Source organism: Mustela nivalis (genome assembly GCF_964662115.1).
Source record: "Mustela nivalis genome assembly, contig: HAP1_SCAFFOLD_632, whole genome shotgun sequence".
Taxonomy (NCBI): Eukaryota; Metazoa; Chordata; class Mammalia; order Carnivora; family Mustelidae; genus Mustela; species Mustela nivalis.
The window spans coordinates 307,408-320,677 of NW_028136030.1; the positions used below are offsets into that span (position 1 = coordinate 307,408).

The 13,270-nt window shown below is 43.1% G+C and overlaps 2 protein-coding genes and 1 long non-coding RNA gene across 3 annotated transcripts in view; 2 read left to right on the top strand and 1 right to left on the bottom strand.

The window, feature by feature from the left end:
* LOC309857350 (ligand of Numb protein X 2-like) overlaps window positions 1-13,270 on the top strand; it is a gene marked incomplete at its 5' end in the record, with an annotated part of 436,750 nt that overhangs the window by 298,014 nt on the left and 125,466 nt on the right. The window lies entirely within an intron of this gene.
* Window positions 1-13,270, top strand: part of LOC309857346 — a 325,444-nt gene that overhangs the window by 248,654 nt on the left and 63,520 nt on the right. The window lies entirely within an intron of this gene.
* LOC309857347 (uncharacterized protein) lies at window positions 3,508-5,281 on the bottom strand. Its single transcript, XM_082750070.1, is given in 2 exon segments — window positions 3,508-4,725; window positions 4,728-5,281. Coding segments are annotated over 2 exon segments (1,167 nt in total). The 5' UTR covers window positions 5,253-5,281; the 3' UTR covers window positions 3,508-4,083.

Below are 13,270 nucleotides of genomic sequence, written 5' to 3' on the forward strand. Positions count from 1 at the left end.
TAGTCAGCAACCTATGAGCTGTAGGGGCTATTTTCTGGGCCAAGGGGATCTTCATCAACAAGCCCTGGCATGGAAATAACATGCCAGAGCTCTTGATCTGTACCTGAACATCCCACCTTTTCATTTTCAGAAATCTCTGTGCAGGCTGAGTTCAGAACATAGCACATCTGTGCACACAAAGCAGCTGTCACCACGGCAGTGGCCAGGATGGGGAGGGGGGCTGCACCCCCCCAGGGCATGGTCACTGCTAGCTCATCCGGAGATACTCTTGAGGAAACCCAGGGGACAGAGGGGATGGATTGGGGTGTGGGGAGGATCTTTAGAGCCTATAGCTTCTTTGGCCAAAGAAAGCTGGAGCCCTTCTCCCAACCTCCCCTCCAGCCCAGACCCCTCTCAACACTCCACATCACACCCCATCCTCCTCCATGGCCCATCTACAGCAAACCATTTCCAATCTAAACTTCATTTCCTCGGCAAGTCATAATGGATTTTATCTGCAATTACCCTTAAACAAGAACAAGCTGCTCTCCCCAGGGTGAGCAGCTCAAAGGAATTTTCTTTTTTTTTTTTTTTTTTAAGAAAACAAAAAAGGGAAAGACCTCCTCTAATAGATCTGAAATACAATCATTCTTTTGTGGGACCACGGGAAGAACTCCACCCTCCTCCATAGGGTCAGACTCTGCTTTGTTATAGCAGGTTCCGCTGTGCCCATCACTCCAGCGATAGCTCCCTCACTTGGCAATTACTTGATGAATTGCTTTTTCTGGGATACAAGCCAACTGTGTCCCTGTTGAAGAATCTCAGCCTAGGAAAAGCACCAACAAAAAGTAAACAGTTGTCGATGGACATGGATGACATGCTACAGGGGCAGTCTCCCATCAGTACGAATTTGCTTAACATTTATGACAGATAGAACATTCTCTGCAGGTGCAGATGGAAATATCACTCCTTTCCTAAAAGAAAATACATCATGGTTTCAGGGGCCAATTCTAGGTAAGCTTTCCAAAACATGCCTCATTAAGCACTAGTCTTATGAAGTACTCCACTAAAAAAATCACTTTTGGGGCACCTGGGTGACTCAGCTGGATATCTGCCTTCAGCTTGGGTCATGATCCCAGATATCTAGGATCAAGTCCCGAGTTGGGCCCCTTGCTCATCGGGGAGCCTGCTTCTCCCTCTGTTTGCGGTCCCCCTGCTTGTATGCTCTCCCTCTCTACCAAATACATAAGTGAAATCTTAAAAACAAAAAACAAAAACAAATCACTTCTGTGTTCAATTAAATTAGGCAAACACTGCATACTTGGCACCTTCTCTGGGACACTTATGCTGCACTCTAACCTCTGAATTATCGAGAAGTGTGTTGCTTAATTCCCAGATATTAGTTTTCCTAGATATCGCATTGTTACTGATTTTCAATTTAATCAGGCTGAACTCAGGGAATATACTTTGTATTATTTCAATTCTCTTAAATCTATTGGAACTTGTTTTATGGTGAATATATGCTGAGCATTTGGAAAGAATGTTTATTTTACAGTTGTTGGATATAGTAGACTAAAAATGTTAGTAAGATCAAGGTTAGTAGTGTTCTTCAGGTATTTTATGTCATTACTGATTTTTTTGGTCCAGTTGTTCTATCAATTGCTGAGGATGATTTTGGAATTGTCTACTTCCCTCTGTCAGTTTGTCCAAGTTTGCTTCACGAATCATGAGGCTGTGTTATTAGTTGCATACTCATTTATAATTGTTATGTCTTTCTAAAGAACTCTCCCTTTTATGCCTATGGAATGACCATCCTTATCTCTGGTAACACTCTTTGTTTTGAAGTCTGTTTTACTTGACACTGAAGTAGCCCCTCTTCCCTTCTAATGCCTACTCTTTGCATGGTACAACTTTTATTTTCAACCTATTTGTGACTTTCTATTTAAAATATGTGTCAGGTGCCTCCGTGGCTCAGTTGGTTAAGGGACTGCCTTTGACTCAGCTCATGATCTTGGAGTCTCAGGATTGAGTCCCTCATTGGGCTCCCCACTCAGTGGAGAGTCTGCTTTTCCCTCTGACCCTCACCCCCCGGAGCTCTCTCTCATCCTCTCTCTTTCAAATAAATAAATAAAATCTTTTAAAATTAAAAAAAAATAATAAAATATGTGCCATGCAGGTAGGATATAGTACAAACTTGTTTTTTAATCTATTCTATTAATCTATATTTTTTAATTGGAGAGTTTAGACCATTAATATTTACTGTGATTATTAATGTGATTGGGTTTAGGCCTACAATCTTGTAATTTGTATTTTCTTTGTCTATTCTTGTTTTGATTCCTCTCTTGATATTTTCCTGCCTTTGGAGCATTATTTAAGAAAAGTTTTAATCTTCCATTTTAATTTGTTTGATTTTGGGGGGTTATATTTTGTTCCTAAGTGGTTGCCTACATATTGAAATATATACATCTACCTTTCAAAGTCTACTTAGAGTCAATATTGAAACTTAGATTAGAAACTTGGTAAGCTCTCTTCTCCCCACACTGATCCTTGTCTTACCATGTCATAGGTATTACATTTGCAAACATTGTAAACTACAAAGATAATCCCAAATTTTGCTTTCAAAAGACACATATTTTAAAGAACGCAAGAAGAGAAAATGGCCTTTTATAGTTGTTCAGATATTTGCCATTTTTGAGGCTCTTCCTTCATTCCCAAAGACCCAGGTTTCTCTCTGGTTTCCTTTCCAGAAGAGCTGGAATAACTTCCTGTAGCATTTCTGTTACAGCCAGTCTGCTGCTGATGGATTTTTGCAGTTTTTCTTTACCTGAAAATGTCTTTTTTTTTTTTTTTTTTTGCTTTGATTGTTGAAGGATATTTCTGCTGCATTCAGAATTCTGAGCTGACAATCCTTTTCCTTCAAGCACTTTGAAGATGCTATTTCTTTGGTCTCTTTGGTCTCCACGGTGTTTGAAGAGAAACCCGCTAGTATTCAAATTATTGTTCCCTGTACATAATGTGTTATTTTTCTCTAGCTGCTTTCAAGATTTTTTTTCCATTGGTACTTAGCCATCTGATTATGATGTGTGCAGGTATTTCTTAAAGACTTTGTCTTGTTCAGAGATCACTGAGCTTCTTAAAGCTCTAAATTTATGTCTCTCACCAAATTAGGGAAATTGAGGCCATAATCTCTTCAAGTAATTTTCTGTTCTCATCAGTCTCTTCTCTTTCTTGGACTTGATGAAATGCATGTTGACACGTTTGGTTTTATTTCAAATAAACTGTCATTTATTTTCACTCTTTTTTGTCTTCACGTTGGATATCATGGGCTTCCCTCCATTATCTCTATTCTGCTATTGGATCCCCCACTGAATTTTTTATTTTATATATTGTATTTTTAAATTTTCCACTTCCTTCTTTTTTACAGTTTCTATTTGTCTAATCCAAACTCCTATATTTTCACTTATTTCAATATATATATATATATATATATATATATATATATATATATATATTTTTTTTGCATTGCACTTTTTAATTGCACAGGTAGTTTTAAATAAATGGAGAAAGCACCTTCCAAAAATTACACTAGCAGGGAAAGATTCCATCAAGCATTTACATAGTAAATTTCCATAGTTTTACACAAGATTCTTGATCTTTACGTGAACTGTACATGAGGGAAAGGAGCCCCCTCAGGTAGGTTCTCTGCTTGCAGAAGCAAACTAAAGGACTTAAAGTTGGAGGCAAGCCTGGGATGCCAAGAAGGAGTAAAAGAAATGTTAAAGGGCCACTCATAAATTTCATGTCTAAGATGCTTGTCTGATGACCCTTACATAAGAATTTTAGGGCAGACTATTGCCCTTAAGGGTACAACCTCAAAAACTGTAATTCTGGATTGTAGTAATATATCTGAGTACCTTGGACTGCTGGATGACAAAGACAATACTTGGGGTGACCTCTACAGTTTAACAGACAAATACTTTAAGGGAATTCCCTAGCACTGTACACCCTCTACTTTGGCTTTTTAAAATGAAGCACAGGCTTCTTTGCTATCTTCCAGGCAGTTATAATGGTCAAAAGAAAAGGGTAACAGCCCTGGATCATTCCTTAGACACTAATCAGCTGAGGAAAGAGTTCATTAGCAAAAGTGTCCTCCCAAGAATGGTCTACACCAAGCAGAGAGGACATGTCGCTCAAGGGAGAAGGGGGGCCCTCATATCCACAGTCACTGTAAGCATCCAGTAGACAGGAAGATGGCTTCAGGCAGTGGCTGGATGAAAGTAGATCTGAGGTGCCCAGCTCTGGAATGAAGTCATCTTCTACAAGTTCTTCCTTCACTGAGACAGTGAATTCAGGGTGATCTTTCTCTGAGGGGCTGAAAGGTGCTTCCTCAATTTTCACTACCACATTAGCTTGGCTCTCTGTCTCAGAGGGTATCTTTAAGACTAGGGGCTTGGTGTATACGTGATCAAAACGAATCAGTTCATTAATGGCTTCCAGCTTGGCTGATGACGTCCCCAGTGACGGAGAAGGGGAGGCTGGTAAGGAACTGGGTCCTTCGGGATGGGCTTCTGGATGCTGCTCCAGGCTGGGAGACTCTGGGGAAGGACATCTGAAGAGCATGACTGGATCCAAGTTGAACAGAATGCCCCACAGGATATCAGACTCAGAGTCTGAAGAGTCAACGCTGTCAGAATCCATGGGGAGATGTTCGGGAGGGGTGACGACTGGGCCTGCACCTGCTGCAGAGGTGCACGTAGTCTGAGTGCTGCGGACTCAGCAGACCCGGCCACTGGCCTCGCTCCATTCCCCTTGGTCTGGGTCTCCACCTCCTCTTCAGTAACCAGGGCATCCATCCCCAAGCGCTGTCTTAACTCCTGGTTCTCAACTACAAGGCCATGAGTTTTCTCTCGCAAAAGTTGATTTTCTAACAAAAGTTTTTGGTTCTCTTCCTCCAAATCTACCACTTGCTGTTCCAGCTCACTCATTCGAGCTTTCTTTCGGTCTCTGGCAGTCTGGGCTGCTATTCTGTTTTTCAGTTTCCTCCGCAGCGCCTTCTCCTCGGGGCTCAGGTGCGTGAGGCGCTGTCGCTTGCGTGTCTGAGGCGGCCCCCCGCTTGCCGCCTCGGGGCTGGCCCCTCGCGGGCCCGGCACCATGAGTGGCAGAGCCCGGCCGGCGGGGACTCCGGCGGCGGCGGCAGCAGCGGGCTTGCTGGACAGAAGCAGCACTTTGGGGGCCCCAGCGGCCCGGCTCTGCGCGGGTGCCACCACCACCATGGCCCGAGAGTGTCTACGCCAGTGCGCGCCGCCGCCGTCCGCCCTATTTCAAGTATATTTTTAAAATATTTTATTTATTTACTTGTTTGAGAGAGAGAGCACAAGTCAGGAGAGGAACCGAGGGAAAGGGACAAGCAGACTCCATGATGATCATGGAGCCCAACACAGGGCTCATTCCTATGATCATCATGACCTGAGGAAAATCAAGAGTCACATACTCAACCAATTGAGGCACATAGGTGCCCCCATTTCAAGCATATTTTTATTTAGCTCATGGAGCATAGTATTAATGCTGCTTTAGAGTCTTTGCCTGATAATCTTTGGGTCTTTGGGTCATCTTTGGGCTGGCATCTCTTCTTTGTCTTTTCTCTTGAGAGTTGGCCACATTTTCCTGGGTCTTTGTATTCTGGGTAATTTTGATTATATTTTTGGATTATAATTTTGGACATTGTGAATACTCCTGTATACTCAGTCCTATGATAACACTAACGAAGGGCTGAAATTTGTTTTAGCAGACAACCAACTGAGTTTGATTCAGACCCCAAATTCTTTCTTACTTTCTATGGGTATCAGTTCAAGTCCAGCTTAGTTCTCAAAGACTTCACTGTATTGGTTTGGGTCTGTCTTGTGCATGTGTATGGCTTGGATGTAATGTTGGGACTTGGGAAGGGTTAAATACAAAATTAGAAGAGTTGCTCCTTCTGGCTTCCTCCACTCACCAGACCTCAGGATATGTCTCTGGTTCCTCTGACCAGAAAGAAATAATTTCTATTGACATCAAAGGACCACACTGCAACATGGCTAGAGATCACCCTCAAAACAAAGCTAGAGGGAGAGAGAGACAGAAGTTCACCTTGGTGGTCCCTCCTTGAAGTTTTGACTCCTCTCCACAATCTACTTGCTTTTATTTACTTTTCAGAGTCAGAATCCTCAGTTGTTATTATTTTTATTTTTTCATTCAAAATTTCAGGTGTATTCTGTTGGAAAGGGGGATCCCGTGCAGTCTTTTGACTCTTGCTTGGCTGCATAAGAACATGTCCGTTCTCTGACATAACAAGCTCTCGCAGCCTATGCGGGGCTTGCCCTTGTGAGAGAGTATCTTTTCCTATTTCAGACTCAGTGAGTGCTCTTTTGTTCTGCCTAAGCACTTATATCAATGGCCCTCAGGCACATCCCCAGCTTTCTGTATTTCAGACCCCACAGAAGAGGGGTCTGGGGCCTTCCACTGTGGTACAAGGTGGGATTCATGCAAACACATCACCTGTATCAACTGTGCCTTGGATCCACTGTGGGGGTGGGGGGCAGTGTGAGGTGTGGGGAAAAGCAATGCATGCCAGGGCCTGGGTCCTGTGCACTCTCTCCTCTTGCTGTAAGTAAACACTGCACCACTTGAACCTGGTGTAGGCGTTGTCTGTTAGTGACTTCAGATCATGCACTGGTTTCTTCCCTAGATGCACTTATCTGCCTTTTAACCTTGGCCACACTCACATTATATTCTATCCTGAGGCACAGCCTGACCATCCAGTGAATGGTCAAATATAAGCAGATGGCAGGATGGGCTATAATGGGTTTGTGTTGCTTTAGAGGTACTGGAACTCCATACAGCACTGTAGAATATTCAAAGCTCTGAGAAGTCTTGTGATGGTTACCTTGGCATAATACCATCTTTTCCAGTTTAAATTGGACTTTGTCACAATGTTTTATCCATGGTGAATAAGCAATACAATGAACTCTGACAAGATGCCCTACATATAGTAAATATTCAGTACAGACGTACTGAATTGAATTTTATGGTTGGGGTACCAGGTGAATTGAATTTTTTGAATTCATTGTTTTGGGAACCCACATCTTAATGAATAAAAAGATGAATATTTTAAAGAGCCAATAAAAAGAAAACCATTTTTTTTTCCTTTCACAATCCTGCCCTGGTCCATAATATGGGGATGTCCCCGATTCTCCTGGTCTCAGTGAGGAAGAATTAGGGAATAACTTCTTGTTTGGTTGGTTGCTTCCTTCACATTCCCCTTTCTTTCTTCTCCATGAGAAAATAGTCAGGATCTGACATTCTTTCATTTCTGTTTCCAAATGATTGGAATATGTTGAATGTAACTATTCATTCTGTGCCCTTTGACTTGGCTCTGAGTCTTATTTAGGCTCCATGGGTTAGGGGGCAGGCCAAGCCCACTCCCTCAACATGCAAATCTCAAGATCTAGACTGCAAGGGAGAGGACAGATAGGAAGGGAATGCGCCTTAGCAGCAGGTGCAAACAGCATTCTGCAAATAACCATAACAGCAATTAAATGAATATTGGATGTTAATATCCTTTGGGATCTGTGTCTAGTTCTCAACTAGCTTGAAATCTGGAGGCAAGGAGGAGGAATGGTTGGGCTCACACAGAACCCCCAATGTCCCTCATCCTTAGCGTGGAATCTTAGAGGTTGTTAAAAGGAAGGTGTACTGCAATCGCCATGAAGATTATAGGGATTGTTGCCATTTACTTACCCCTCCCACACACCAGATGCTGCATCTACGTCCCAGGACAATAAAGAAAGCACCGTCACTTCCCCTTTGCATGGAGGAACTAGGAGCCCTGGATGGTTACCTGACCAACATAGGCTCAGAGCCGGGACTTGAACTCAGGTCCCAGAACTCAGAAGTTTCAGACTCTGCCTACGAGCTCCTCTCATATCAGCTCTATTGGTAACTTCATTTGTTCAAATCAATGTATCATGAAATAGAAATAATAGGTACCAATGTCAGAAAAGCAGGAAAAACATTTGTAGACAATTTATTTGTATGATAGAAAAATCCAAGACAATTAAATGAAAAAATGGTGAGAATTGCTATTGAAATCCTTCTTTGTCCTTTGTTGTGAAGGACCCAATGCAAGAAGTGACAGATGTTACACAGGCTTTCTCAGTTTGCCCTGGTCCTCGTAGGAGTAAAAACAACGTCATTTCAATCCTTACAAGTTTATAGCCTCAGAGAATCATTCAAATCCCATGTCTTTAAGAGATGCATGCAGTCACATGTAGAGATATGCACAATTAAATATGTTAATTTACTCTCCCTTTCTTTACGGTGAAGGGAGAACAGAACAGTTCATCCCTGATATCGACACTCAGGGTCTGGCTTTGTTGTTCCCGGTATAATGCTCAGGGAGTCGTGAAACCATAAGAGTTGAGAAGATTCAATAAATTGCTCGGATGATGTTGAATTTAACAAATTTCTGTAAGGGAAGAAAAGGAGCATTCCTAGGACGCTTGAGTTCATGTTTTGGAAACTGGCAGCCTGTGTCTTGGCTCATGATGATTCTAGCAGAATAAAAGGGGGGCAATGCTTCTTTTTATTGGTAAGTGTTGTGTTTTCATTTTGGTTTTTATTACCTCCTTATGTCTGGGCTCCAGAAAGCAAGCCCAGGACATCTGGGCTGGAAGAATATCTGATAATAGGAAAGAGGGAGGAGCGATTCTTGCTGAGAAGAGAACAGCAGTGAGAAGCAAAAGGATTTTGCAAACTGCTCTTGTAAAGTTTTTATTTAAATTCTAGTGAGTTAACATACAATGTGGACAATACAGTGATTCAGCCCTTCCATGCATCCCCCAGTGCTCATGATGGCAAGTGCCTCCTTCATCCTCATCACCTGTTTTCTCCGTCCCTCCCCCACCTGCCCTCTGGGAAGCATCAATTTGTTCTCTATGGTTAAGAGTGTGTCTCTTGGTTTGCCTCTCTCTTGTTTGTCCCCCTGTGATCTGGCAAACTCCTGTGGCGCTCCCAGGGCTTGCCCCATCCAAGTGCAACAGCTTTGCTTTTCGGTGGTGAGTCTTCTGTGTGGATTTTTATTCCAAACCAGATGCTGAAGAACTGGGACACGGCTCTGGTTTCATAAATGTTCAAATATCCCCTGGATATAGTCACTCCGTTCTCGGTGCAACTGGGGATCAGGGGACTCGAGCTGCACAAATGCTTGTAGGAGGCTCAGGGCTGATGGCCGGATGCTCTGGGTTTAAGTCTGCCTTGAAGTGAACCTTTCCTTTGGTCTCTGGCTGAACACTTCCTATTATGGAAGGAGACCAGTGAGCTTTTCTGATTCATGGATTTTCCACTTCAGAGGAGAGCTGTAACCATCATCTTAACAAATCACTTAACTCCCTTTGCTCTTTATTTTGCCCCTGAAAGCATAAAATTCTAGCCTAGCATTTGATCTAAAACCCAGGGGAGCAGTGATCTGGGTGTTTGCTCTATTCAATCAAAAATAACTCAAGGTTCCTTAGTAAACGGGGTTGAAGAGCAGCCTAACTTTCTGTAATGTTTCTCAGGTAGTCATTTGCTCATTCATGCCAGAAACCTTTATTGATGACTGGCTGTGTGACAGGCGCTCTGCCCAGCTCTGGGAACACAGAGGTGACAGCATTCTGTGTTGGGCCCAAGGTCCAGTGGGAGAGAAAGGGTCAAATGAGATCATGAAGCTGCAATGCACCAAGCTCTAGGAGAAGGGAGTGGAAGGTGCTGGGGGCACAAGGCCAAGGGGCCGCTCATCTCCCAGGAGAGTTGAGCAGGTCTTCAAGCAGGGCCTTGAGCAAGAAGGTTCCAGGCATAGAACAGGACATCAACAGTTGTTGCTGTTTTAGAAGACTCTCCATGTATTAGGCCTTTGTGGATGTGGTCTCTAATCCTCTCACTAGCCTGACACCTCCAACAAGCAATGGTGATAGGAAGCTCCTTTGTGAATTCTACCCCATGTCTCTGTCACCTCACCCCTCGCTGGGCCTGTGCCCTCCTCTGTCCTACTCATTTCCATTCCATTCTACGGTGTTCTAACTTACTGAAATTATCCATTTATGCATCTATCTTTCCCCCTACACTACACTGTAACCCCTGAGTGTTTTGGACCCCCAATGTCTGGTATTGTGTTAACATACATAAAACATCTAATAAATTTTTGCAGAGCTACTCATTGAAATGATAATAGCATATGAATAATAGTATGAAATGCTATGCTAACCTATTATTATTAAAGTACTATACTAGCCTATTTATATATGTCATATATTATTTAATTAATGTAGTAATAATATATTAGTATAATATATTCATACACTGCTATTATGACTATTATTATTTAAAGATTCAACTTCTCAGAATACTTACAAATCTTCAGGTATTCACCATGTTTCTTGGCTCTCTCAGTTGAAGCTGATTCCCTTTTATTTCCTTTCTTTTGATGGCCTAGATTCAGCCAGGGGGATGGCAAGAAATGCCACTGGTTTTCTAAGGCAATCATCGCCAACAAAGGGACTTTGGGGGAGGGTTCATGGTACCATCCCACTAACAAAACGTGCTTTGTCTTCCTGGAGGTTCCTGGGAGTAATCCCTTCTCTGTTGAGGAAGACCCTGGGACCCCCATGTTCCCTGGGTTTGAAGAAGACCCAATATCGGGCGGCCAGTTGCTCCCCTTCACCTCAAGAGTGTGCCCCTGCTGGCCCCACCCCATTTCCCTTTGCCAGCATGGGAAACAGCCAACATCTGCCATTTGAGTAACGTGTGCTTTTGCAGCTAAACATTCTCTATTTCTACAAATAAATGCTTTTACAATAAAACTGAAATGCCAGAAAAAGAGAGACAACCTACTTTAAGGTCACTGCTGCCTCCCAGCAAGGGTGTTTAAAAATAACCCCCAATCTGCCATGTGCTCCCAACTCTCATTGCGCCAGCTCAATGGCAGGCCTAGTGCCAGCCAGGATGGCAGTGTGGAAGTTTCCAGGCTGTGTGTGTGTGTGTGTGTGTGTGTGTGACTGAAAAGTTAAGGGACACTATTCTCAACAAGAAGGCTTATGGTCCCACCTTGTTGATCTCTGCTGGAGGGCAAATTGATGACCCTCTAATATACTGGTTCTAGCATCTGTTTCTAGCTATAGGGAGATAGCTTCAGGCCCACTTGGGAGTGCTCTGTAAGAAGGAGAGCTCTAAGGGGCTGAGTTTTGGCCAATATAGGTATGATGTCAAGATGTGACCTCGAGTAGTGGGTAGACACTGGGTAGATTCTTCTGTGAGCACGGGGGCTATGACTTCTGGGGTCTCCTTCAGCAAGGCTGATAGAGGCGAACCTAGATTTTGCAACTGATTCTCAGATGGATTTTTCCGATAATCTTCAGCTGTGCTCACAGCTGGAGGTTCTAGGGCAGAGTTTTTGTCCTTCATTTACGCTAATGGATTGTGTCTGCCACTTCAAATATGACCTTTCCCAAGGATTGTTGCATTTAACCAGAGAGTACATTCTTAAGGAGAGGAATAGAAGTCAGATGTGGGCTTTCTGTGAGCCAACAGGCAAGGGGGGCTGGATTTCTGAGGGCCTCAGGATCCGGCACTCTGGGAGCATCACTTCAGACAGATGCCTCACACGCTTGTGGCCAAAACGCACCCTGTGCAACACTTCACTGCTCTTCTAGGCAGAGCTGCTGGACAACAGGAGGGACAAATGGGATCCCTAATTCCTGACAGTTTCCTGAAAGACACCAGGGAATTAGGGCTGGAATCTCACCAAGCAGGGACAGCTAATACTTCCCTTCTATTTCTTTCTGAGGGGCCAGTCTAAGGGCTAATCGTAGGACCAGTGTCTTTCCAATCCAGATTTAAGCTAGAACCTTTCCCCTTGCCTTTTGCTGATGAGAGTATAAATAGAATGCATGGCCCATTGCACCAGGATCACACCAAGCTATTTATATCTATATGCAAAAGAAGAGGAAGAAGCTGGGGATGTCTAGAATCACGGAAGCAAATAAATGCCTGGAAGGTCAAGATCTGACCCTTTTTTTTTTTAATCCAATTGTTGAGCATCTACTATGTGCCCAGTACCACGCTAAGTGATTTGTGTACATTATCTCCCTCACTCCTGCCCCCGAGAGGTGGGTAACACTATCCCGATTGAGAAATCCAGAGATGAGAAAACTAAGATGCGGTAAGTTTAGGACCTTGCCACAAATCTAGGCTTTCTAACTTCAAAGTCTGTTCTCTTAACCTTAACAAAGGCCAAGGTTATGGACAGAAATGCAAAGCATGTCACAGTTGTCCTCGGTAGACACCCCCACAGTCCTCTTATATGTAACATCCTTTCTCCCCCCAGTAGAGATCCCTATTCTTCATTCCCTTCAACACACACGTGTACACATGCACACACCCTCATTTATCTCAATGCCCAACTAAACTAAACAGCCAGCTGCCTAAGAGTTGCATGAATAAAGTCATCTTAGGTTAACTCATCTGCCTGCCCCATAGGACCCCCAGCTACCTGAAGAAGAAGATCCTCCGGCCCTTGGAAAAGCTCAGCCCAGATGAACACAATGTTGTAGCTGACTTGCAAATGGTGGATAATAATAAATATTTCTATTTTTTTTAAGCCACCACATTTGGGGTGATATGTTAGGCAGCAGTAGCTAACTGGGACAGCTAAAAACACAGCAAGTATACCTTACCCCTCAGACACTGTACAATGCTTGTTTCCTCTACTACCAGCCCTACTAAAAAAAAAAAAAAAAAAGTATTATCTCAGTCGCATAAATCAGATCAGGCATAAACTGGACTTGTAACTTCTCTTGTCACCGTGTATTGCTTAGATTTTGTGATAACGGTTGTATTTCATATAGTTCACATCTATTTAACCTGCATTTTACTTATTAAAAATAAGAGACTAAAATAAGGAATCAATCTAATGTGGCTGGCTGGCAGTACAAATGCTCCATAACGATTGATTTCACTGTCACGGGAATATTTTAAAATGTCAGGGCCAAATTTTAAAAAGTGATTTTTTTTCTTTTAATGTTTCAGTTGCTGTCTAGGAAAGACTTCGCCTGCAGTGATTTGGAGAAGGCAACGTTCCGCATCTCGGCTGACTTTGGCAAGTCGGGGCTCCGGAGCTCTGAGTCTTGAAAATGTCATTCTCCCATGAGGAACCACACAGATTGGGCTGTAAAAATGTAATGTTTTTGTTCCTGATTTTAGCTATCAACCGCAGTTCTTC